Source organism: Anomaloglossus baeobatrachus, chromosome 5, assembly GCF_048569485.1.
Source record: "Anomaloglossus baeobatrachus isolate aAnoBae1 chromosome 5, aAnoBae1.hap1, whole genome shotgun sequence".
NCBI classification, from domain to species: Eukaryota; Metazoa; Chordata; class Amphibia; order Anura; family Aromobatidae; genus Anomaloglossus; species Anomaloglossus baeobatrachus.
Genome location: NC_134357.1, coordinates 56,544,517 through 56,572,032, shown reverse-complemented (window position 1 = coordinate 56,572,032; position 27,516 = coordinate 56,544,517). Strand labels below are relative to the sequence as shown.

At 43.0% G+C, this 27,516-nt stretch overlaps 1 protein-coding gene across 1 annotated transcript in view; it reads right to left on the bottom strand.

Annotated features, from left to right (window-relative positions):
- LOC142312623 (alpha-2-macroglobulin-like protein 1) overlaps window positions 1-27,516 on the bottom strand; it is a 174,685-nt gene that overhangs the window by 131,388 nt on the left and 15,781 nt on the right. Inside the window, exons 7-10 of the mRNA XM_075351618.1 lie at window positions 26,463-26,547; window positions 9,258-9,414; window positions 5,445-5,559; window positions 4,881-4,987 (exon numbers count right to left, since the gene is read on the bottom strand). Of these exons, the coding sequence (XP_075207733.1) occupies window positions 4,881-4,987; window positions 5,445-5,559; window positions 9,258-9,414; window positions 26,463-26,547 (464 nt within the window). The remainder of the gene's footprint in view (window positions 1-4,880; window positions 4,988-5,444; window positions 5,560-9,257; window positions 9,415-26,462; window positions 26,548-27,516) is intronic.

Sequence of the window (27,516 nt, the reverse complement as noted above, 5' to 3'; positions counted from 1 at the left end):
GCATTCCAGGTGTGCACTGTTCTAACCACTCATTGATGCCCCTGTAACATGATTGGGTCCTGCGGGTTAACATGACAGCTGGGTCTGCTGAAGACCCCTGGGTCTGTCATGACAGTGCTCCTACGAAAGCTGGCTTATGATTTTTGTTATGTACAAGAATACTTTGGTATTGTATATACGTAGCATAAGTGATCGGATGACCTTAAGGGGCTTTACACGCAGCGATATCGCTAGCATTATCGCTAGCGAGCGTACCCGCTCCTGTTGTTTGCGTGTCATGGGCAAATCGCTGCCTGTGGCGCACAATACCGTTAGGAGCCGTCACACGGACTTACATGACTAGCCAACATCGCTGTGGCCGGCGAACCGCCACCTTTCTAAGGGGGCGGTTCATGCGGCATCACAGCGGCGTCACTAAGCGGCAGCCCAATAGAAGCGGAGGGGCGGAGATGAGCGGTCGTAACCTCTCGCCCACCTCCTTCCTTCCTCATTGCCGGCAGCCGCAGGTAAGCTGTAGTTCGTCATTCCCGAGGTATCACACATAGCGATGTGTGCTTCCTCGGGAACGACAAACAACCTGTGTCCTCAACAAGCAACGATTTTTTGAAAAGGAACGACCTGTCAACGATTAGGATTAGGATTATTTTTATTTACTTTCTCTCGCAATGAGTCTCTCTGTCTCAAACTTAGCTAACTTAATTTGCTTTTTACATATTTTATTTAATTTTCTATAATTATATAATGCCTCATCACTACCTACCCTCTTTAATTCTTTTAAGGCTTTCTGTTTTTCTTTTATTGCTTCCCTTACAGCTCTATTTAGCCATAGGGGTTTCCTTCTATTTCTAGCATGTTTGTTCCCATAGGGTATATTTTCTGCACAAGCCCTATTCAGGATGCTCATAAAAGTCTCCCATTTGCTTTGTGTACTTTTATTACTTAGTACATCATCCCAGTTTATTGCACTAAGATCATCTCTCAACCGTTTAAAATTTGCTTTCCTGAAGTTTAGTGTCCTTGTAGCCCCTCTACAAGACATCTTACTAAAGAATACATGAAAACTTATTATTTTGTGATCACTATTCCCCAAGTAACCCCCAACTTGTATATTTGATATGCGGTCTGGCCTATTGGTTAGTACAAGGTCTAGTAGTGCTCCCCCTCTTGTGGGGTCCTGTACCATTTGTGAAAGGTAATTATCTTTCATTGTTATCAAAAATCTATTTCCTTTGCTGGAACTGCAAGTTTCTGTTCCCCAATTTATATCAGGATAGTTAAAGTCCCCCATAATAATTACCTCTCCAAGACTCGCTGCTTTATCAATTTGCTTTCTGAGGAGATTCTCTACCTCTTCCATAATATTCGGCGTCTTATAACACACCCCTATCAGTATTTTATTATTCATTCTCCCCCCCCTTATCTCCACCATAGGGACTCTACATTCTCAGTACCCTCACATATGTTGTCACGCAGGATGGGTTTTAAGGATGATTTTACATATAGACACACACCTCCCCCTCGCTTATTTGTACGGTCATTCCTGAATAGGCTATATCCCTGTAAATTAACAGCCCAGTCATAGCTCTCATCCAGCCATGTCTCTGATATCCCCACTATATCATAATTTTCTTCCAACAATATTAATTCTAATTCCTCCACCTTATTTGTGAGGCTTCGGGCATTAGTGTACATGCACGTTACGTATGACTCTGTACCTGTATTCCTGCTTACTGTATTAACTGTCCTAACCCTTCCCCCCGTACCACCCCCAATTTCATTACTTGTGCCCTGGTCACTATCTGCACTACATTCCCCTTCTATAAAGTGAATACCCTCGCCCCCCATTCCTAGTTTAAACACTCCTCCAACCTTCTAGCCATTTTCTGCCCCAGCAGAGCTGCACCCTCCCCATTAAGATGCAGCCCATCCCTAGCATAGAATCTGTAGCCAACTGAAAAGTCGGCCCAATTCTCCAGGAACCCAAAACCCTCTTTCCTACACCAATTCCTGATGGGATGTATTAAAAGAGGTATAAGTGTTCATGAAAAAAATATAGTTCTACCTCTGTACAAGTCACTAGTGCGACCGCACTTAGAATACTGTGTACAATTCTGGTCACCGATATATAAGAAGGACATAGCTGAACTGGAGAGGGTGCAGAGAAGAGCGACCAAGATTATTAGAGGAATGGGTGGGCTGCAATACCAAGACAGGTTATTAAACTTGGGGTTATTTAGTTTGGAAAAACGAAGGCTTAGGGGGGATCTAATCACAATGTATAAATATATGAGGGGACAGTACAGAGACCTTTCCAAAGATCTTTTTACACCTAGGCCTGCGACTGGAACACGGGGGCATCCGCTACGTCTTGAGGAAAGAAGGTTTAATCATAATCACAGACGAGGATTCTTTACTGTACGAGCAGTGAGACTGTGGAACTCTCTGCCGCATGATGTTGTAATGAGTGATTCACTACTAACATTTAAGCAGAGCATGGACGCCTTTCTTGAAAAATTTAATATTACCAGTTATGTATATTAGATTTTATGACATGGTATTGATCCAGAGAACTAGTCTCATTGCCGGATGTGGAGTCAGGAAGGAAATTTTTTCCCCATTGGAACTTGTTTGCCACATTGGGGTTTTTTTGCCTTCCTCTGGATCAACATGTTAGGCTACGGGTTGAACTAGATGGACTTAGAGTCTCCCTTCAACCTTAAAAACTATGATACTATGATGAACGATGGACGCTTTGGTGAGTATTTTCCATCGTTAACGGTCACTCGTTGGTGTCACACGCAACAACGTCGCTAACGATGCCGGATGTGCGTCATGGAATCTGTGACCCCGGCGATATATCATTAGATACGTCATTGCGTGTAACGGGGCCTTTAGGCTCAAGTCTCCTGTGGGACTAATTAATTAACCTGGTAAATGGCATATAAAGAAAGAGAATCGAAACTCCACAATTGCTTATATTGTGAGCCACCACAGAATAAAAAAAAGAAGTGATCAAAACATTATATCCACCCCAAAATGAAATCAACATAAACATAGCGACAAGGTGCAAAAATCCTCCAAGTCCTCACAAAGCTTCATCACCAAAAATTGAAAATGGTTTAGGGGTCGGAAAACGGCGACACAAGATGGTTTGATTTAAAAGTACAACATATTCTGCAAAAAACAAGCCCACATAGGGCGATATCAACAGAGTAATAAAATGTTATGGCTTCTAGAAGAAGAGGAGGAAAAAATGAAAGAGTAAAACCACAAAATCGATGTGGGAAGAGTTTTAATTCTTTATAGAAGTATGCAAATTTATTTTTTTTTTAATTTCCCGGGATAAAAATTGTGGCATGTCCCTTTGAATGCCTTATGTATGGAGTATTTTCCTCCAAAAGCATTGTATCCAGTGCACAATACAGTAGTTCCGTGTATTGTATATCACGCTGGCTCTGTATCCTGGTGTGATCCTCCATGCCAAGGGGCATTCGAGGGGCTGCTGATAAGTCTTTTGCTTTACCCAGAAAGAAATGAGATAGGATGATAAAACTTTAATTTATTCCACATACTTTCCATTGATAACAACGCACGTTTTACATCAGTATTCGAAGTTCTGTAAGCCTAGCAAAAAAGGCTTTCGGTTATGCCTCAAACCAGGCACCTGTAGCAGCCATGGCATCAGAAATGGTGTGAAATTTGGTACCCTTGAGGTGTTTCTTCAGACTTGGAAACAGATGATAGTCGGAGGGAGCTAGATTTGGTGAATAAGGTGGGTGGTCAACAAGCTGAAAGCCCAGCTCTGCCAGTTTTGCCATGGTCACTTGTGCAGTGTGAGCGGAGGCGTCTTGCAGGAACAAGATTCCTTTGGACAGCTTGTCATGCCTTTTGGCCTTCAGAGCTGCCTTCAATTGGTCCAAACGTTCAATGTAATCCCTTGCATTGATGGTGGAACCTTTTTGAAGGTAGTCCACTAGCAGAACGCCCACCTTATCTCAGAACACAGACACCATCACCTTAGTGGCTAATTTTTGCACCCTGAACTTCTTTAGATGAGGAGAACCACTGTGCCTCCACTCTTTTGACTGCTGATTGTTTTCAGGGTCCTTCAAATAAATCCAGGTCTCATCCATAGTGACCAGTCGATCCAGGAAGTTCTTATCTGTCCGGAAACGCTGACAAATGGATCGGGAGGTTTTCACTCGCATGTTTCTCTAATCTGTTGTCAAACATTTCAGGACCCACCTTGCAGATCACATTCTCATGTCAAAATGTTCATGGATAATGACACAAACATGTTCACAGAAAATCCCCATGATGTCAGCTATTGCTTTAGCTGAAATTCGTCGATTCTCCAGTGTGAGGTTGTGTGGAGCATCGACGATCTCCGGAACAACAACCACTCTCGGTCGTCCAGGACGTTCCTCATCATTGCTGCTGAAGTGGCCCATTTTAAATTTTTCCAACCCAGTTCTTAACTGTGGAATATGAAGGGCATTGATCCCCCAAGGTCTGCGACATATCACCATGAATATCCTTCCCGGACTTTCCTTGCAGAAATAAGAATTTTATCTCTCCTCTGCTCTCAGTTGCCTTGAATATCGCATTAGACTCCACCATTGTATTTTCCCACGTGTGTAGAACACTGTTGCCATAAGCAACAAACAAAATTTAAAAAAAATATATCAGACACATAAGGCATTCAAGTGATGTACCATTCATTACCATAGAAGCAAAAAAAAGATTACAAAGCCAAAGAAATATGAGCAGCCCCTCGTAACACTGCACAGACATGGTCTATGGATCACACTACTTAGCTTTTAGTCCGGTTCACCATATTTCTCAAAAAACAATTCTGCCTATACTTATGTCATCATCACCTCTGCAGTAAATGGGATTCCTTTCTGATAAAAGTTAGGAATGTTCTCAAACATCATCTTGATACCAGAGATAACCATGGCAAGGGTGAAAGCATTTACGGTGTCACCTGAAAATAGACAAACAAAAAGATTATGGCCCTGATTCACAAAAATGTTGCCTCTTTTTTTTAATGCCAATTTTGAGCACCTCTTCTAAAATGGGCAGAGCTGGAGAGGAGCCAAGGGTGAGACGGGGCATGGCAATGCCCACCTAACAAATTCATTAAAAGCGGCCGCGTTATGTACACCAGAACTGTTACTTCAGTTCAGGACTACTTCATTCACTCTCAATGAAGCTTCTCGAAAAATCTGAACGAAACGCCGAGCAGCCCCATAGGGATTGAATGGAGTCGCAACCAAGTATGTGCACTGCCGGCCACCACATTCTAATGGGAATAATAGTTCCCTAACCTCTCGATCGGCACAGATCCCAGGGGTTGATACCCCACAAATCAACAAGTAATTACCAGTAACTACCAGCAACCCCTTTAAATATTATAACTGGTTTTTTAGCATGTAACTCACCAGAAATGTCCTCTGTAAGTGAAGCTACGATTATTAAAGGCTTACGTAGATTTGTACCGGAGATATTGAAAAAAGTAAGGTCAATCTCTCTTGATAGACACCCTTTGTCATCAGTCTAGGGGAAAAAAAATAGAAGAAAGGATAGAGAACATAGCAAAAGAAAAATAAAAATATTTTCACATTTTTTTAACCTGAATATTGGATATTCCAATTGAAATTGTTGGTTATTTGGAAATTAGCGATTCAGGGGTCCTACCAGTTATACCATGATTCACCACTGTTTTCATCTACCTTAAAAGGTTATTAAAGGGGTATTCCCATTTCCAAGATCCTACCTCAATATGTAGTAGGTGTAATAATAACATTAGCAAATACCTCCAATTAGAAATGTAGTATAGTTCTTCTGATTCCCTAGGCTACTTGCCTCATGTGCAGGGCATTGCAGGACCTTAGGTATCCATGGTTATGACCACTAGCAGCTAACTAACTGTGACATGTCGTAACCATGGATACATATGATCCTGTGATACCCTGCACATCAGGTAAGCGACAGCTTATCGGGAAAACTATAATACATTTCTAATTGGAAGTGTTTTCTAATATTATTATTATTATTATTATTATTATTAAACCTACTACATATTAGGATAGGATCTTGGCGATGGGAATACCCCTTTAAGTCCAGTCAAATAGGAATGAGGGAATTCTGTGTGTTTAGGCTACGAAAAGAAACAAACACTTGCCTAGAATAAAATCATCACTTTAAGGGCTCACTCACACCAGCATATAACATGGACAAAAGCTTTCCGATGTTTTATCAGATAGCACTCAGACCTATGTATATGGGGCAGTGCCAATCACCGTTATTTTCTATGGGTGTGTGCAACACAGTGGACAGTCCGATTTCAGCGGACTCATAGGGCGGCTTTGCACGTTGTGACATCGCACGTGCGATGTCGGTGGGGTCAAATCGAAAGTGACGCACATCCGGCGTCACTTTCGACATCGTACTGTGTAAATGATAGATGATACGATGAACGAGCTCAAAAACGTCGTTATCGTATCATCGTTGCATTCACCGACATTTCCATAATGCCGGTGCCGCGACAGATACGATGTTGTTCCTCGTTCCTGCGGCAGCACACATCGCTGTGTGTGAAGCCGCAGGAGCGAGGAACATCTCCTTACCTGCCGCCGGCGGCTATACGGAAGGAAGGAGGTTGGCGGGATGTTTACATCCTGCTCATCTCCGCCCCTCCGCCGCTATTGGCCGCCTGCCGTGTGACGTTGCTATGACACCGCACGACCCGCCCCCTTAGGAAGGAGGCGGGTCGTCGGCCAGAGCGACGGTCGCAGGGCAGGTGAGTGCATGTGAAGCTGGCATAGCGATAATTTTCGCTACGCCAGCTTTCACAAGATATTGTACCTGCGACGGGGGTGGGGACTATCGCGTGCGACATCGCAGCATCGGCTTGCGATGTCGCAACGTGCAAAGCCCGCCATAGAATGGAGAAGATGGTGAACTTTTGTCCTTCTTCTCTTGATAGTGTGCTCCGATTCTCACATTAAAGAGAATCGGATCACAGTAAGAGTTTGATCCAAGTGTCATTAGCTTAATTGTCCCAAATTTTTCACAAGAAAATCTACGGCCAGCTGACTGCATTCGAGAGAATCAGCTCACAGTAAGAGTTTGATCCAGTTGTCATCAGCATTAGAGATAAGCCAAACCAAGGTTCAGTGTTTGATGTTCGTATTGAGCACAGACTTTACAAAAAACAAAGTTCGAGTTCAGAGATCGGATACTTTATGTATGTGTAGCGCCCCTGAGCCACTCAGGGCACTACTAGGAACTGCATCCTCATGGGGATGCAGGGCCTATTCCCAGGGACCTGGAACACCAGTGCCAGCAACACTTAGACACACCAAAATCCTAGTTTCCTCTCCACACCAGGGGTAATTGGCTAGTCGGACACAAGGGAATGGCCACCTAGAGGATGAAGCCAGACCAAGGTACTAGACAACCTGGTTGGAGGGGACTGCATGAGTCTGTAGAAGTGAGTGAAAGTGGAAAGATGTGCCTAGAGCTGGGTCATAAAAAGCTGTGGAAAGAAAAGGCGCAATAGGGTCTTACCCAGTATGACACAAGGGGGTGAATGCAAGTAGAAGCACTCACCTGATAGGGTTGTGCCAGTCACAACCCCTTAGCAAGCATATATGTAGCATGGAAGGCAGCGGTCCGGCAACAAAATGGTATATCAAACAGCAGGAGAAAAGCAGGTTTAAATACCACGCCAAGCCACAGGAGTCCAGATGGTGTTAGTGAAATTCTTCCCTTTATTTTCACAGGTCTACGCGTTTCGAGGACATGTCCATCCTCTTCCTCAGGACAATGTACAGAGAATACTATCAATACTATGCCTAGAGCTGGGTCATGTAACGGTGACCCGGGGGCACAGGAGAGTGGTCGCCAGGGCAGGTACACCCAAGTACCACTAGGACCAGAGCACCGACGGGGCACAGGGCCCTAGGTTAGGAAGACAGTTTCATATGGCCTGGCAAATACCTGCACAGTGAGGGAACCTTCAGGGACCTCACTGACCCACAGGGGCATCAGCAATAAAGCAAGGATCAGGGTTCGGGACACAGAGCAGCCCTACAGGGTCCACACTGCCTGCCATACGGACAAGGAGACTGCCACAAAATGGGACAGTCGGGTCCCAAACCGCTCCATGCTATGGGGACCCAACTACACTGAGGGTGCCAGGTCAGAGCAAGCGAGGCATCAACTGGCACTGGAACTACAGGGACCTGAACCAGCCATCCGAGGGTCAAGAGTGAGTAGAGACTGTTAACTACAACCCACGGTGTGGCCTCCCTTATTAACGGTGAAAGTCTCCATCTTGCATCTCCCCTGGCTCAGCCCTGCCTGCGGAGGGCCTACCACCATAGCTGCCATTACCACCAGCTCTAGGAGCCACCGACTCAGCAGCGGCGGTTCCCCCATGCTAACCGCAACTCGCAGGTGGCGTCACACAAATGACTTTAATCTCCCCTGTAAATACTCCCTATTAAAAAAATCACCCAGGGCACGGGACCGGGCAACGGCCACCAAAGTGACATTCCCCATTTATACACTGCCCGGTACCATTGCTGTGCTCGGGTACGCTCAGTGCTCAACCCAGTGCGAGCTGCTTGCAGTATTTGATCGGCTCGCACTGGGTGTAACAACAGTATGATCGGATGTAGTGTGTACCCCCAAAAAATGGAAAAACACCTCCTCTCACCACTGGAAGTGATCTATTTCTGGCTAGTTGTATATGGGCGGAGACCCGAACTGCCCAATTAGTTACTTCCATTGGGGTTCAGATCAAGTCCGGGTCCAAAACCAAACTTTTTGGGTCCACTCATCTCTCAGCAGCATACTCGGCCCAATTCTCTCATGAGAGAATCTACAACCATTTGACTGCAGCCTAAATCAAACTTTTAAAATTTGTGTAAGAATGGAGAATGACAAATAACGCTGTACATAGCTAATCATTACTAAGAGCGCACGCAGCACTTGAAACGCGTTGATCCATATTTTTCATTCACCATTCTTACATGGATTTTTAAAAGTTTGAATGAAAGTGATGATTTGATTTTATTTGGCTCAAGCAGGATGAGTTTCAAAATGTAAAATGTAGACATATATTTGAGCTGGAGATTTCTCTTCACCTGACACAATTGTTGAAGATATATTAAAATTAAAAAAAAGACCTCCAAATTATGGTGGTGTGAATCCGGTGTAATTACAGTTTTAGTATTCCTACTTACATGTATTCCAGTTACGTTTTGGCAATCACCAAAATTTGTTTTGTCATTCATTTGAATATCCTTATCACGGTCTAAATAAAAGTAAAAAATTGATTCATCGGTTTCTTTACAGACATAGAGTTGAAAAGATCCTGAGACTGGCTTTCCGTATGTATACCTAAAATATAAGAATATATTACTTGTTTTCAGATAATCAATCAATAGGTTCAGAAAAAATTCTTAAAAGGGTTGGTTCATTAATACAATTCCTGTGAATAGAGCTTATGATAGTATATGGATACCATATGATGGGTCTCCAGACTTTGAGTCAGAGTGGAGATTTACTAAGAACAAGAAGACTTAATCCAACAATGTATTCTATACTTTATATACTCATACATTAATTTGAGAGAGGCACATTTAAAACCGAACATAAAAAGGATTTTTCTGGAAAAAATGTTACAAAACATTTTTTCCTGTATAATGACTTGTATATAAAGGAAAATAAAAAAAGGGAGAAAAAAAACCCCTGGCTCCTCCACCTCTTAGGCTATGTTCACACGTAGCGTGTTTGCATTTTCTCATTGCTTTCAATGTTGCAAAAAAGCTGCAAAAACACTGGAAGAATTGACATGCTGCTTCTTTAAAAAACACAGTAGTTTTCCATTACAGTAATAAAAAAAAAATTGTGTGCAGTAGATTTCTGGAATCTCCTAGCTTTTGCTGGTACTGTAAAAACTATTTTTTAATTGGCATAAAGCTCATGAAAAAAACACTGCAAAAGAACACAGGAAAAATGCAACGTATTAACATAGCTTTAATAGCCGGGCCATCTCTCACCGTATTTTCCCGTCACCTATGACTACAGTAAATGACATATTAGAGGGGAAAATATAACAACACCTGCCGATAGTTACCTATAAATATAATTGTAACATTTTATTACCTTATCTGGGCATGTGGTGTGTGTGACATGGACAAACGCATCATGTTTAGTTTATGAAGGATCGACTCTGAAACTCACAAAGCCTATGCAGACAATGCATGAACTGCCAAAATTTGAAGGTAGAGGGACACCAGTACATCCTGTATTAGACATAAAGTAGGACCTCATACACATTCTGTTAAAATTGGTATTGGGACTCCTAGACTCATAAAGCCTAAGTGCAAGGGCTGTCATAATTAGAACGAAGGACTGCAATAAACCCTGGAAGACACATAGAGGATGGCCTCAGATTTTTTTTTTACCATTATTATTAACAACTTAACAGCATCACTTGTTGGCAACTGTGTCTCAGCATCATCTTTTTATTGAGACACTAATTTCCATTCCCCACCATCGTCTTCTATTGACTGTGGCTTCTCAAATATTTGGGCATAACTACACACAATCTCCTCATGTCCCCATTGAAACTTGCAGGTCGAAATGCCAGAATCAATAAACGGAAATATAAAGAGCTCCTTGGAGTGTCCGAGTTAGGATAACTTGTCTTCTTGGACTCACCATGGAGGGAGGAAGGAGGATGAAGGTGAGGATTATGTGGTCCACTCCAGACTTTTGGCTAGTGAGACTAGACTGTGTGGAAGATGTGACGCCCTGGCAAAACCAGGGTGTCACAGAGCCTGCAGACATCCAACAAAGTGCAGGCCATTCTCCTCCTTGGTAACCTGATCCCACACCAGTGCAGCAGGACAGACACCCCCCCCAGTGTAAGAGTTAAACAGAGCAGGAGGGGAGGGGCTAGAGCAGAGTGAGTGAGGAGAGTGAAGAGAGCAGACCAGGAGAGAGATAGCTCCTGGCTGCTATAAGGAAGGGAAGTGTGAGGAAGGGGCCCGAGGTGGCCGGGGCAGGGTAGTTGCCCACCGGCATCCAGGGGTGACCCGGATCACTGCAGGGGCAGTGGGCTCCCTGTTCCCGACTGAGGAAGGAGAAAGAAGCGTCTGGCTGCAAAACAAAACCAGGATCCTGCTGTACTGTGTGTGGGACCCCAAACACCCTCCGCACCGAAGGCTGCAGACACCGGCAATTTCTGGTTAATTCCTGACTCTGTGTGAATTTCCTTGAAAAGCGAACTGTGAGTAACAACATCCCCCGGTCCAACCGGGTGCACAGCTCTCAGACGGTCTCCATCTCCTCCCTGCACCACCTCATCAGGGTCCCGGGACACCAACACCCTACCCGTGGAGGAAAATCACCAACTTGCTGCCCACCACCATCCCCGGGATCCATTAACCGGCAGCGGCGGTGCTCCGTTACTTCACCGCACACAATGGGTGGCGTCACGGACAATCTCCCTTACCTAATCCCCTTCTTACTGTGGAGTCTGGGATCACAGATCGGGTCACGCCACCGTGATACCCACAGAAGTGACCCCGTGGCCCGGATCTGAGTACCCCTTATCCCCGGGCGACACAAAGACATACTGAGAAACATACTGCAAACATACTGGAAGCATTATCTGACATCCAACCAACTACCTGTTCACACTGTTCAGGCTTCAAGATTGGTCTCTTGTGCCCCCTGCAAAGTGAGATAGGAAGCTAGGTTTTATGTATGAGCATGTTTCTTGTGCTCTCGCTGAAGGCGCAGTTTCACCTGGTCCACAGCCTTGGCCTCTGCGTGTATCATCAGCAGTATGTCCACTTACAGTGCTGCACGCCTTATGCATATTAAATTAGGTAGATGGTATATGCCTGCAAACTTTATGGTATTAATAGAGAATCAAATACATGAGCCCTGAAAAGGGACCCTTGGATTTAGAATGCAACAGCAAGGATTGTAAAGCTATAATCGCTGCCTATATGCCTTTAATCCAAACCTATCCCTCCTCCAGCAGCTATCCCTACAATGAATGTAGCTAACAATGGTATTAACAGGGAAAAGAATAAATGTAGCCCTGACAAGGGACTTTTGTTTTTAGGTTGCAGCAGCAAGGACACCAAGCCTATAATCCATGCCTATGTGCCTCTAATCCAAACCTATCCCTCCTCCAGCAGCTATTCCGTCACTGAATGCAGCAAACAGTGGTATTAATAGCAAATATAATAGATGTGGCCCTGACAAGGGACTTTTGGCTTTAGGTTGCAGCAGCAAGGACAGTAAAGCTATAACCCATGCCTATGTGCCTCTAATCCAAACCTATTTCACCTCTAGCAGCTATCGCTACACTGTTTCCGGGGTAGAGTGTGCCAAACGTTGCGTCACTGGGTCTTATATGGACCCAACATGGATATGGCATTACTGTCATTGGTAGGCAATCTCCGCATGTTTAGTGGCTGATAAACAGCTGCGAAACATGTTGGGCACCTGCAATACTCAATTGAGTACCGAGCATGCCCTAGCACCCCATTCAAGTATCGAGCAGTAGTGAGCATTGCTCACCCATCACTAATCCTTATGTATATCAGAATAAAATTAATACTTGTCTTGATGGAAGACTACACATAATATAGAGATAATCCATATAAATCACTCCAGTGACCATTTCAAAACATAATTAATCTTTATTATCATGATTAAAAAAACATATACACAAAAGACAATTTAGTACATAATTAAAAAGTAGATGAGGTGTAAAACGGAGGGTCTGTCAAAATAACCACTAGTCAAGGTTATAATATGAAACCATACAGCTCCATGAAGCACACCATTGATCCTCAAGTGTATTACACATAAGGTGATTTTATTCAACTGAGCCCATCAGGGGTTAATGTATGGTGGTTTTCATAGAGCTTTTAGGTAAAAAGCATCAATCAAATAAGCAAAAGAATCACATGGAGAGATACATTTGATTTAAACACTATTACATGCAATGCACATATCATCAGTGCATCAATCCATATAAAGCTGATATTCAACAGTTTGTTAGGGTATAATACCTGGTAAAGACAGACCCCCCACACCACTCCAACGATCGTTTCACGTAGCTTCGTCAGGGAGTGATGTGAGGGGATGTTAGGGCACTTAATATAGCTCCCACACAGCTGAAATATCAATTCAATTAAGCGCTTTGCTTACCGGACGCTGCTGACACGCGTACCATGGCGTCCCTCCCCCACCACGAGACGCAGGCGCGTCAGGAGAGGCGACACAGTCGCCCGTGATGACGCACCGGCAATCCGAGGCAGGGGGAGGAAAAGCCACGCACGCGCACAGCAGCGTCAGCACTCATAATGCTGTGCATAGAGGGAGTGAGCGCCATTTTATTGTATACTTCAGGGAATCTTCCCAAAAATGGCAGCCATTACATAAGCTTTACAAACTTTAATAGATAAGTGTTTATTATGTCAATTATAAGAAAAGAATTCATAAAGTCATGATGTGCCAGGTTATGTATAGAAGGAAGGAATAGTAAAAAACACCAATTCTTTTCATGCAACCAGAATACGCATTATATTTAGAAAAAATACATCTATATTTATATGTAAAGTAAGTTGCATCTTGTACTTTTTATTCTTTATTCACAAAGATAATAAGTGCTCCGAATCCCCCCAGTTTAAAATAAAGGAGATAGTATAGTGATGCAGCTGGAGCATCCAGAAGATAATACAATATGTGCATATAAATCAGTCCATACAATCAAAAAGTCTTATTATTTTCATAGACCATAGGCTGGGGAATCACTACAGTAATGTCAGAAATATGGAGAGACATCCAATCAGCATGACATCCACGTGGTCCAAAGGACCCTTCTATAACAATGTCGCAGAGAGGAACGGCATAAAAGTGTCATTGCCCTCTGTACATGGCATAGAAAATACAAACTCCAAAAACCAGTCAATCTCACAATTGGAGAAATTCCACAATATCGTTATTTCGAAGGGAAGGGATACCTAACCAGGATCCCGTCCCCTTGGTCATATCGACCCTACTATAACAATACTACAGAGAGGGACGGCACATAAAAAAGATCGTTGGAGTGGTGTGGGGGGTCTGTCTTTACCAGGTATTATACCCTAACAAACTGTTGAATATCAGCTTTATATGGATTGATGCACTGATGATATGTGCATTGCATGTAATAGTGTTTAAATCAAATGTATCTCTCCATGTAATTCTTTTGCTTATTTGATTGATGCTTTTTACCTAAAAGCTCTATGAAAACCACCATACATTAACCCCTGATGGGCTCAGTTGAATAAAATCACCTTATGTGTAATACACTTGAGGATCAATGGTGTGCTTCATGGAGCTGTATGGTTTCATATTATAACCTTGACTAGTGGTTATTTTGACAGACCCTCCGTTTTACACCTCATCTACTTTTTAATTATGTACTAAATTGTCTTTTGTGTATATGTTTTTTTAATCATGATAATAAAGATTAATTATGTTTTGAAATGGTCACTGGAGTGATTTATATGGATTATTGATTAAGATGCACTCGGGGACCACAAGATTGTTTTTTTGATAAGGATTATCTCCTTGTGAGTAAAATATTGGTTGTTGTTTTAGGAGAAATCACCAACATGGATTTCAAAAATCGTGATTCTACATGGTTAAATAAACTACCATCCATTTTTGGAGATATAGGTGGTGATGCAGCGGAGAATAATTCAGAGGATATTGTCCAAGAAAAAAACATCTTAAAAGAATTATTATACAGAAGGACAAAGACGTGGTGGAATAAGGCCTCTTTGGAACACTATGGTCAGCGAAAATTTATACCACGTGGTTTGCGAGTACAAGTTATGCCGTCCTTCTCTTTAGAAGAAGAACAACTGGCGAAGAGATGGGAGGAGGCATGCGATGCATGCTCCCTCTCATTTCTTTCAATCTTGATTGAGGCTGATAAAAAACACCTTGATAAACTAGAAGAAAAAATTAAAGTCTCACAAGACAAGGTGAGACAGGCATTATCTCCTGAGCAAATGCAAAGTTTTGATCTTGAGCTTAATAATGCTTTTCTAAAATGGGAGAAGGAGATACAAACTTTAAAGACGGATAAATTTCAACGAGACACCCGTGACTATCAGACCAATAAAGTATACAAATGGAGATCGCGACAGAATCCAATAAGGACGACATCGTTTTCATCATCAATGAGTGATGTCTCTAACATCTCCATGGATACACGGGGTGAAGCATCGGGAGCCTCTAGTGGTTATTACACACGCAATAAAGCAAAGAAATATAAACCAACCACCTCTGAATCGGATCCCAAAGCGACCAATACACTAAAGGTAATTAATTTATCTGATATCAATCTGACAACAGCACAAGAGTCGGTTCTCTGTTTAGGTTTAGGGTTTAGCCCAACAGCCAACTTTGACCACTTCACGGCAATCAAGGATACGTTCTTGTTTGCCAGAAAAGTGTTACTAAAGAAATATCACTCTAATAAGTCTACATGTGGTCTATTTTCAACAGAGGAAGAATTGGCGGCACTACAAGCATTAGAAGATCTCTTATTGGAACAAGTGGACATACAACCTGGTAAGTTCCCTGAATCCCTTAAGAAGAAAAGCATGTTTTTTCCATCTCTTTCATCATGTTCCTCGGTAGAAGTTTTTGTCAGAATGGTTGTTGAGGCAATATTTAATATTCCTCAGCACCGTCCATATGACAATCTTCGTAGAGAAGAACGACAGGCCTTGGAAGAACTGAGGCACATGAGGAATGTCATTTTCAAGCCGGCGGACAAGGGGGGTAACGTGGTAGTGTGGCCTGTGGACCTCTATGAAAAATAGGCCTTCAGGCAACTCCACGACCCCCTTTGTTACCAACGGCTTTCTAAAGACCCCACAGATGCCTTCCAAATTGAATTGAATGAGATATTGGATGAAGCCTTAGAGCATGGCATCTTATCAAAGAAAATATGGGAGGGTCTTAAAGTTAAATGTCCCAGTGTACCTACACTATACCTTCTACCGAAGGTACATAAAGACATAAAAAAACCCCCCGGAAGACCCATTGTCTCGGGGAATGGGAGTCTAGTGGAACCTATATCAAAACTACTTGACCATTTTTTGAAACCGATTGTGATGGAATTACCATCATTTGTGAGGGACTCTACAGAAGTCTTACAGAGACTAGATGGTATACACATGGACGAGGATATGTTCCTTGTCACATGCGATGTAGAGTCCCTCTACACTAGTATTTCACACTCTCTTGGTTTGTCGGCTTTAAGATTCTTTTTGACGAACCGTGGTATGGAGACCGATCTTGTTGATTTTCTTTTAATTGCCATGGAGTATGTCCTCTCCCACAATTATTTTGTTTTTAAAGATCGTTTTTTCCTACAGAAGAGGGGCGTGGCGATGGGGGTGGCGTGTGCCCCATCCTACGCCAACCTCTTCATGAGAATGTGGGAGAGGGAATTTGTACAAAATAGAGAGGCGAATTTTTCTGGTTCAGTGGTACTCTGGCTGAGATTCATTGACGATGTCTTGTTTATCTGGCAGGGTTAAACCTCAATTATCAATTAGAAGAAGGAACCCACATAACAAGAAAACCAAAATGAAAAATTCCTATATTAAAATTACCAAATTTTATTAGTCATTTACTAAAAAACTGTCAGTGCAGTCAGAAATAGAATAGCCTCTAAAAAGTGGTATGGGCGGGTGTAAGGGACAAAGTGCGCCAGATATCGATATGAGGAGTATTCAATATATCCAGAAAGGGGTGGGGCCTATCCTAGCCCTATGAATGTCCCCTACTTACCAGCGGAGTAAACACCCTAATGTACTTGGTGCCCCCGCTCCTCGGCGGCTGTCCCTCACTGTCCCTCCAACCACAAAACCACCATCACCATAAAGTGTGTGTGCAAAAGTGCAGTCAAGACTAATAGTCTAAATATCCACTCTATAAATTAAATATTACAACAGTGGTTCCCAGATCAGGGTAACCACTCTATAGAGTCATAAAATAGAATGCAATAAACCTTTCAAGGGTAAGTGTGCAATGCTTTCATCCTCCAGGTCATATAGATAAAATGCAGTTATAGTGCACCTACACACCTGTCTCATATTATCATATAGGTCATCACAATATAAGGAAAGTACTTATCATAGTGTTGTCATCTCAATATAAGGAAAGTACTTATCATAATGTTGTCATCTCGACGCGTTTCTCCCTCAGAATGTCTGAGGGTTCATCAGGAGATGTTCAGTCTTTTTCCTTTTCCTTGTCACAATGGAAGTAAGGTGCCTAATAGCGTCGCTGGGAGCCACACAGATCTGGGTCCCATCCCAGTCAATGGTAACAGAGATAATGCCCCATCAGGCCAATATATCACCACCCCTTCTTAATATAGACTCAGTCAATGCCGAGTAGTCCCGCCCCCATGAGGCTTCCCGTCCTAGCGTCTTTGAACCGCCGCGCCATATTGCCGACGGTCACTTCCGGTTCGTGATCTTGTGACCGGAAATCAGTATTTCCCATCAGGCTCAGGCCACCGACGTCACATCGGAAGTTCCGGCATGTGGAACGCAATGTATTCCACCTACAGGGGAACGCCCCTGCAGGAGGCAAGATCACCACCAGAATCCGCCCACACTTACAGGCCTCCGACATAATACCGGAGGTCACAAAGCGTGGAGCGCAAACTGCGTTCCACTTATAGGGACAGCAGCCTCATACATAGTGGGTTTTTAGGGTGAATAGTTGATCACGGACTGAGGGGTCATATCAGGCTATTCATAGCAATAAGAAAAATAGAAAGAGTGCGATATTATTGAATCGCTATTAACCATTGCTCGTCCTATAGGGACAATAAACACTTAGGCATTTCTGCCTGCTCCACTAGAATAACCCATCACATGATGATAGAAAGAGATAATTCCCAAAGATACCACAGACATCGTGTGAGATCATATAAAACTGGTGAAGTTTAGTTGTTCATTAATCCCAGCCGGGGACATACTGCGCAACAGGTAAATCCACCTGGTTTCCCTCTGGAGGATTAACCTGTTCCAGTCCCCCAGTCTCTCATGTTTCTGGACGGTCTCAATTACTTTAAATAGGACACTTTTGGTGTCTCCATTGTGACACTGGACTATGTGCCGGGCTAGAGCAGTATCTCTTTTGTGAAGGATATCACCTATATGCTCTCCTATCCTCACTCTTAGCTCTCTTTTAGTTTTGCCCACATAGTTTTTAGGACATTTGCAGGTACACATATAGACCACTCCCGTGGTTTTGCAATTTGCAAAATCCCTATTGGAGAAAACTCTCCCTGTCACCGCGCTTGTAAATGTTTTAGAGGGGTCAATAAATCTACAGAAGCTACATGATCCACACCTAAAGGTCCCAATAGGTCTCCTGTCCAACCATGTACCCGCCATTTTTGGTTGCTCAAAATGACTGTGGACCAAATGGTCCCTTATTGACCTCCCCCTCCTAAAAGTGACCGAGGGCTTCGTGGTTAAAGTGTCTACCAAGTCTGGGTCTGCCCGCAGAATGTCCCAGTGTCGCCTCAATATGTCCATAATCCTATCCGTTTGGTCGTCATATGTCCCAATTAATCTCGTCATCCCATCCTTCTGTATTTTCTGTCGGGGGACCATTAGCTCTGTCCTATTAGTTCCCTTAGCAATCCTATATGCCTTGTCGATCACACCCACTGGGTAACCTCTATCTCTGAACCTACGTTTAAGGTTATTAGATTGTGCCTGGAAATCTCCCAAACTAGAGCAGTTCCTCCGAAGTCGGAGGAACTGCCCCTTGGGGATCCCTCTTTTCAGACTCGTAGGATGACAGCTCTCCCACCGCAACAAACTATTGGTTGCCGTGGGTTTCCTATAGATGCTGGTGTCCAAATAGCCGTCCTGATTTCTCTTGATATATAGGTCCAAAAAAGAGATCCTCTCTCCCCCTATCTCAGAGGTAAACCTAAGATTAAGGTTATTCACGTTTAGGTGTGCAACAAAGGCCCTAAAGGAGTGTTGGTCACCCGACCAAAGGATGAGGATGTCATCGATGTACCTCCCCCAGAACAAAATCCTGGGGGTCCAGATGACATCCTCATCCCTAAAAACAACTGTGTCCTCCCACCAACCCAGGAGCAAATTAGCGTATGTGGGAGCACAAGGGCTCCCCATCGCCGTGCCCCTGAGTTGGTGGTAGAACTTCCTGTCAAACAGGAAGTAGTTGTGTCCTAGGACAAACCTCAACAGTTTGATGATTAAGATGTTATGGGATCCAAAATGGTTCCCCCTACTTTTTAAGAAGTACTCAACTGCCTCAATCCCCTTCTCATGAGGGATACTGCTATAAAGGGCTTCCACATCTATAGATGTTAAGATGGTGCCCGGTTCCAAACAAATTCCTTCCAACTTTCCAATAAGATCAGCAGTATCCCTGATGTATGATGGCAGTGATGTTACAAACGGCCGCAGAAGTTTGTCCAAATAGACACTAACATTTTGACACAGTGCCTCAATGCCCGAAACTATAGGCCGGCCTTTTAATGGCACATAACCCTTATGTATCTTAGGGAGTGAATAGAATGTTGCTATTCTCGGATGTTTAGGATACATAAAGTCTAATTCACTCTTGGAGATAAGCATATCATCCAATGCCTGTGTTAAAATCTCCAATAGTTTGCCGGCATAATCTTTTGTGGGGTCCCCCCTCAGTATCTCATAGGTCACAGAATCATGGAGGATCGAAAAGCACATATCCCTATATTTTCTTACATCAAGGATAACAGTGTTCCCTCCTTTATCGGAGGGCTTAATTACGATGTTTCTGTTTTTTTCTAGAGACAACAGTGCTTCCCTCTCCAAAGATCCCAAATTAGTCTCAGATCCACCCCTTCTTGGGTTAATTTTGCTAATCTCAGCCGAGACAAGTTTAGCAAATATATCAATATTGCTACATTCCCCCAATGGTGGTAGTCGTACACTTTTAGGCTTTAGATCAGAGAAAGGGCCTTCACCAATTTCACGATCACTTTCCTCAGCAAGCCCGGCCAGCAACCTAACATCATTCAGGGACTCCACCGGAATTCCCAATTGTTGGCATTTAATTCTATCAGTAATGACAAAGTGTTTTTTCCACTTTAGTTTCCTAAGAAACAAGTTAATATCCTTGATCCATAAAAATGGATCGCACCGTGTAGTTGGAACAAAAGTAAGGCCTGCGGCCAGAACCTTTTCCTCATCTGTAGAGAGGGTATAAGAGGACAGGTTGATAATTCTCTGTCTATCCTCCTCCAAACCTGTTCCTACTATTTTTTCTGTACCCCCACTAGTCGTGTGCGTAATTGGTATGACATACCGTCTGTCCCCTCTAAGATAGGGGGAGAGAGGATCTCTTTTTTGGACCTATATATCAAGAGAAATCAGGACGGCTATTTGGACACCAGCATCTATAGGAAACCCACGGCAACCAATAGTTTGTTGCGGTGGGAGAGCTGTCATCCTACGAGTCTGAAAAGAGGGATCCCCAAGGGGCAGTTCCTCCGACTTCGAAGGAACTGCTCTAGTTTGGGAGATTTCCAGGCACAATCTAATAACCTTAAACGTAGGTTCAGAGATAGAGGTTACCCAGTGGGTGTGATCGACAAGGCATATAGGATTGCTAAGGGAACTAATAGGACAGAGCTAATGGTCCCCCGACAGAAAATACAGAATGATGGGATGACGAGATTAATTGGGACATATGACGACCAAACGGATAGGATTATGGACATATTGAGGCGACACTGGGACATTCTGCGGGCAGACCCAGACTTGGTAGACACTTTAACCACGAAGCCCTCGGTCACTTTTAGGAGGGGGAGGTCAATAAGGGACCATTTGGTCCACAGTCATTTTGAGCAACCAAAAATGGCGGGTACATGGTTGGACAGGAGACCTATTGGGACCTTTAGGTGTGGATCATGTAGCTTCTGTAGATTTATTGACCCCTCTAAAACATTTACAAGCGCGGTGACAGGGAGAGTTTTCTCCAATAGGGATTTTGCAAATTGCAAAACCACGGGAGTGGTCTATATGTGTACCTGCAAATGTCCTAAAAACTATGTGGGCAAAACTAAAAGAGAGCTAAGAGTGAGGATAGGAGAGCATATAGGTGATATCCTTCACAAAAGAGATACTGCTCTAGCCCGGCACATAGTCCAGTGTCACAATGGAGACACCAAAAGTGTCCTATTTAAAGTAATTGAGACCGTCCAGAAACATGAGAGACTGGGGGACTGGAACAGGTTAATCCTCCAGAGGGAAACCAGGTGGATTTACCTGTTGCGCAGTATGTCCCCGGCTGGGATTAATGAACAACTAAACTTCACCAGTTTTATATGATCTCACACGATGTCTGTGGTATCTTTGGGAATTATCTCTTTCTATCATCATGTGATGGGTTATTCTAGTGGAGCAGGCAGAAATGCCTAAGTGTTTATTGTCCCTATAGGACGAGCAATGGTTAATAGCGATTCAATAATATCGCACTCTTTCTATTTTTCTTATTGCTATGAATAGCCTGATATGACCCCTCAGTCCGTGATCAACTATTCACCCTAAAAACCCACTATGTATGAGGCTGCTGTCCCTATAAGTGGAACGCAGTTTGCGCTCCACGCTTTGTGACCTCCGGTATTATGTCGGAGGCCTGTAAGTGTGGGCGGATTCTGGTGGTGATCTTGCCTCCTGCAGGGGCGTTCCCCTGTAGGTGGAATACATTGCGTTCCACATGCCGGAACTTCCGATGTGACGTCGGTGGCCTGAGCCTGATGGGAAATACTGATTTCCGGTCACAAGATCACGAACCGGAAGTGACCGTCGGCAATATGGCGCGGCGGTTCAAAGACGCTAGGACGGGAAGCCTCATGGGGGCGGGACTACTCGGCATTGACTGAGTCTATATTAAGAAGGGGTGGTGATATATTGGCCTGATGGGGCATTATCTCTGTTACCATTGACTGGGATGGGACCCAGATCTGTGTGGCTCCCAGCGACGCTATTAGGCACCTTACTTCCATTGTGACAAGGAAAAGGAAAAAGACTGAACATCTCCTGATGAACCCTCAGACATTCTGAGGGAGAAACGCGTCGAGATGACAACATTATGATAAGTACTTTCCTTATATTGAGATGACAACACTATGATAAGTACTTTCCTTATATTGTGATGACCTATATGATAATATGAGACAGGTGTGTAGGTGCACTATAACTGCATTTTATCTATATGACCTGGAGGATGAAAGCATTGCACACTTACCCTTGAAAGGTTTATTGCATTCTATTTTATGACTCTATAGAGTGGTTACCCTGATCTGGGAACCACTGTTGTAATATTTAATTTATAGAGTGGATATTTAGACTATTAGTCTTGACTGCACTTTTGCACACACACTTTATGGTGATGGTGGTTTTGTGGTTGGAGGGACAGTGAGGGACAGCCGCCGAGGAGCGGGGGCACCAAGTACATTAGGGTGTTTACTCCGCTGGTAAGTAGGGGACATTCATAGGGCTAGGATAGGCCCCACCCCTTTCTGGATATATTGAATACTCCTCATATCGATATCTGGCGCACTTTGTCCCTTACACCCGCCCATACCACTTTTTAGAGGCTATTCTATTTCTGACTGCACTGACAGTTTTTTAGTAAATGACTAATAAAATTTGGTAATTTTAATATAGGAATTTTTCATTTTGGTTTTCTTATCTGGCAGGGTACCAGGACACTACTGGAACACTTTCTACTGTATCTGAATGACAACACATGGAACATTAAGTTGACATATTCCATCAGCAAAATGAACATCAACTTCTTGGATCTTGATATTTCTGTCGACGATCGGGGATATCTGCATACTAATATACACCGAAAGGAAACAAGTGTCAATGCATTTTTGCATGCTAAGTCAGCTCATCCGTCACACATCATCCGTGCCATACCCACTGGCCAATTTATCAGAGCACGACGCATTTGTGATAAGGAAGAAGATTTTGAAGGACAAGCGGAAAATCTGCGTCTGCGATTTCTACAACGAGGATACAAAGTGGAGCACATCGATCGAGCCTATCAGCGATCAAAGAGTTTGGAAAGATCGGCACTCTTGACTCCACACCCAAAAAGACACTCTGAGGATAAGCTGCGCTTTATCACCACTTATCACTCCAGATGGCCGGAATTGACCAACGCAATTTCTAAACATTGGTCAATCCTAAAACAGGATCCAAATTTACGTAATATTGTGACTAACGAACCTTTCTTTGTAGCAAGAAAAAGTAGGACGTTACGGGAGTTCTTGGTACATAGCCATCATGTGGGTACACCGTCCCAATTCATTTTTGATTCTAGGGGACCGAAATGGGGGTCTTGGAAATGCGGTAACTGTTCTGCTTGCAAATATGTCGTGAAGACCCAAAACTTTTCGGATGCTTCTGGCATCAGAACATTCAAAATATTACAACATATAAATTGTAAAACCACACATGTAATTTATCTGGCACAATGCCCATGCAAAAAATTATATGTAGGTATGACCACACGCGAATTTCGCGTCCGAATTCTTGAACACATCAGGGACATAAGAGCCGCAGAATCGGTTACTGCAGACCAAACAGAAAAGATTGCCAAATTAAAACCTATTGCAAAACATTTTCGGGAATGCCATCCGGGTCAGGGTCATCGTCTCCAATTTTTGGGTATTGATAAACTACATGTGGGTAATAGGAGAGGTGACGTAACCAAGAAATTGGGACAGATGGAATGTAAATGGATCACCTTGCTAAGATGCATGAAACCAGTGGGTCTAAATGACCAATGGGGATTTTCCAACTTCCTGTAAGTCTGAGGGGATGAGTACCCTTATTGACTGGGTCTAAGTCGCATATAAATATACATTTTTCTTCTATGCCATTCAAAGAGGGTTTGGCACCCTTGATGCCATTCTCTCTGTAGCATTGCGTTAGAAGAAATTCCCCCCGTTTTTGACCCTACAAGAATTATGTCAACTGACCCCCTTAATGGCGGGTCCATATTGTGACTGTGTATTGCCTTGTAATATCTCTCCTTTTGTACTTTCTATGCCATACACAGAGGGCGTTGGCACCCTGGTGTGCCACCCCTCTCTGCAGTATTGCTATAGCAGGGTCTATAGGACCATGTGAACAGGATCCTTGCCAGGTGTCCCTTCCTTTTGAAATAACGATATTGCAGAATCTCTCCATCTACGATTGGTGAGACTAGCCGGTTTGGGATTGTTATTTTCTATGCCATGTACAGAGGGCGAGGACACCCTTGTGCCGTCCCTCTCTGTGACATTGGTATAGAAGGGTCCCTTGGACCATGCGGGTATTGTGCTGATTGGATGTCTTTTCATGTTTTCAACATCACCGTAGTGATTCCCTAACTTACGATCTATGAGAATAATAAGATTTTTTGATTGTATGGACTGATTTATATGTACATACCGTGTTACCTCCTGGATGCTCCAGCTACTCTTTTTGCATTTTCTATGCCATACACAGAGGGCGACGGCACCCTTATGTACCGTCCCTCTCTGTAGTATTGTTATAGTAGGGTCGATATGACCAAGGGGACGGGATCCTGGTTAGGTATCCCTTCCCTTCGAAATAACGATATTGTGGAATTTCTCCAATTGTGAGATTGACTGGTTTTTGGAGTTTGTATTTTCTATGCCATGTACAGAGGGCAATGACACTTTTATGCCGTTCCTCTCTGCGACATTGTTATAGAAGGGTCCTTTGGACCACGTGGATGTCATGCTGATTGGATGTCTCTCCATATTTCTGACATTACTGTAGTGATTCCCCAGCCTATGGTCTATGAAAATAATAAGACTTTTTGATTGTATGGACTGATTTATATGCACATATTGTATTATCTTCTGGATGCTCCAGCTGCATCACGATACTATCTCCTTTATTTTAAACTGGGGGGATTCGGAGCACTTATTATCTTTGTGAATAAAGAATAAAAAGTACAAGATGCAACTTACTTTACATATAAATATAGATGTATTTTTTCTAAATATAATGCGTATTCTGGTTGCATGAAAAGAATTGGTGTTTTTTACTATTCCTTCCTTCTATACATAACCTGGCACATCATGACTTTATGAATTCTTTTCTTATAATTGACATAATAAACACTTATCTATTAAAGTTTGTAAAGCTTATGTAATGGCTGCCATTTTTGGGAAGATTCCCTGAAGTATACAATAAAATGGCGCTCACTCCCTCTATGCACAGCATTATGAGTGCTGACGCTGCTGTGCGCGTGCGTGGCTTTTCCTCCCCCTGCCTCGGATTGCCGGTGCGTCATCACGGGCGACTGTGTCGCCTCTCCTGACGCGCCTGCGTCTCGTGGTGGGGGAGGGACGCCATGGTACGCGTGTCAGCAGCGTCCGGTAAGCAAAGCGCTTAATTGAATTGATATTTCAGCTGTGTGGGAGCTATATTAAGTGCCCTAACATCCCCTCACATCACTCCCTGACGAAGCTACGTGAAACGATCGTTGGAGTGGTGTGGGGGGTCTGTCTTTACCAGGTATTATACCCTAACAAACTGTTGAATATCAGCTTTATATGGATTGATGCACTGATGATATGTGCATTGCATGTAATAGTGTTTAAATTAAATGTATATCCATGTGATTCTTTTGCTTATTTGATTGATGCTTTTTACCTAAAAGCTCTATGAAAACCACCATACATTAACCCCTGATGGGCTCAGTTGAATAAAATCACCTTATGTGTAATACACTTGAGGATCAATGGTGTGCTTCATGGAGCTGTATGGTTTCATATTATAACCTTGACTAGTGGTTATTTTGACAGACCCTCCGTTTTACACCTCATCTACTTTTTAATTATGTACTAAATTGTCTTTTGTGTATATGTTTTTTTAATCATGATAATAAAGATTAATTATGTTTTGAAATGGTCACTGGAGTGATTTATATGGATTATTGATTAAGATGCGCTCGGGGACCACGAGATTGTTTTTTTGATAAGGATTATCTCCTTGTGAGTATAATATAGAGATAGACCATGACAAGCTCCTTCGATAAAGAGCTCTGCTCTGGTTGGTCCAATCACCTTGGCTAATGGATGGCTTGAACCTGTATAGGACAGTTACTCTGAGGAACTGTTTTCTTAGCAGTAACTTGTCTGTTAAATCAGCTCTTGAGTAATAGCATCACAATAGGGTGCCCAGTATGATCATTACTGTGGTGCCCCCTCCTCTATGTAGAGCTCTGCCTGATGGAATATTTCATCTATAATAATATGAATATAGGACAGATACCTTCCACATACGTTCACGGTAAATAACTTATCCGTCACAGATACGTATTTTGGAGCTTCTATGTTAACAGCATATCTCTTTAGAACTGAAAAGAAAATTTCCTGTGTTAGAAAGTATCAGCAACATGAAATTCTTATAAAATATCAAACATAAAAAAGAAAAAAACATTGAGACATGAGAGATGAAATTGTGCTTATTTTCTGATGTAAATTTGCCCTCCTGGACAAAATATTTATAAAGCGCATTAACCCTCTTTTTAAGGTTTACAATTAGTGATGGGCGATCCCCCCGATGGTCGGGTTCAGGAGACTTGCCCGATCGTTTTTTAAAGATCGGGATCGGGATCGAGATAACACGATCTTGCGTCCGATCACCGATCTCGGGCTTTAAACTTATGGGATGGGGCGGGGGGGACTGTAAAATAAAGAATATAGTTGATAATAAACATTGTCATTATACTTACAGGTCCCGCAAAGTGTCTTGCAGACTCTGTCTCCCGGCCGCATCTGCTTGATCATTTACAGATCGGGATCGCTCATCACTATTTGCAATGTGTCAAAAGGGGATATGACTTGCAAGTCACATGGTGGTAGACCTACTTGCTAAAAAAAATTCTTTCCATGTGGTATATGCAATGTGCCAAATCCAATGTGGGGTAGCTCAATAGTTTCACTTTACAAAAGAAAAACTGCATTGGCCATATTAACGAATATAGTGCATCCTGAAAATTAGTTCTGGTGATGACATGATCACCTGGATGCACCTCATTTTACAAAACAGACCTCTAATAACTTTACTGTACTGGCCGGGGCAGATTTTTATCCCCTAGAGCACTGGGCCCCAAACTTTCTGACCTTGAGAGCCACAGCCAGCTCCCGAGCCACAGATTGGGCACCAGTGCACTAGAGGAGCATACTGAAGACTCCTACTGGATGGCAGCTCATTACTTCCACCTTATAGCTATTATATTCACTACCATTCACTACCATTCAGTTACATACTATATACAATTTTGTAATTTATTTTCAAGCTTCTGCAAACAGCCAGTGGGAAT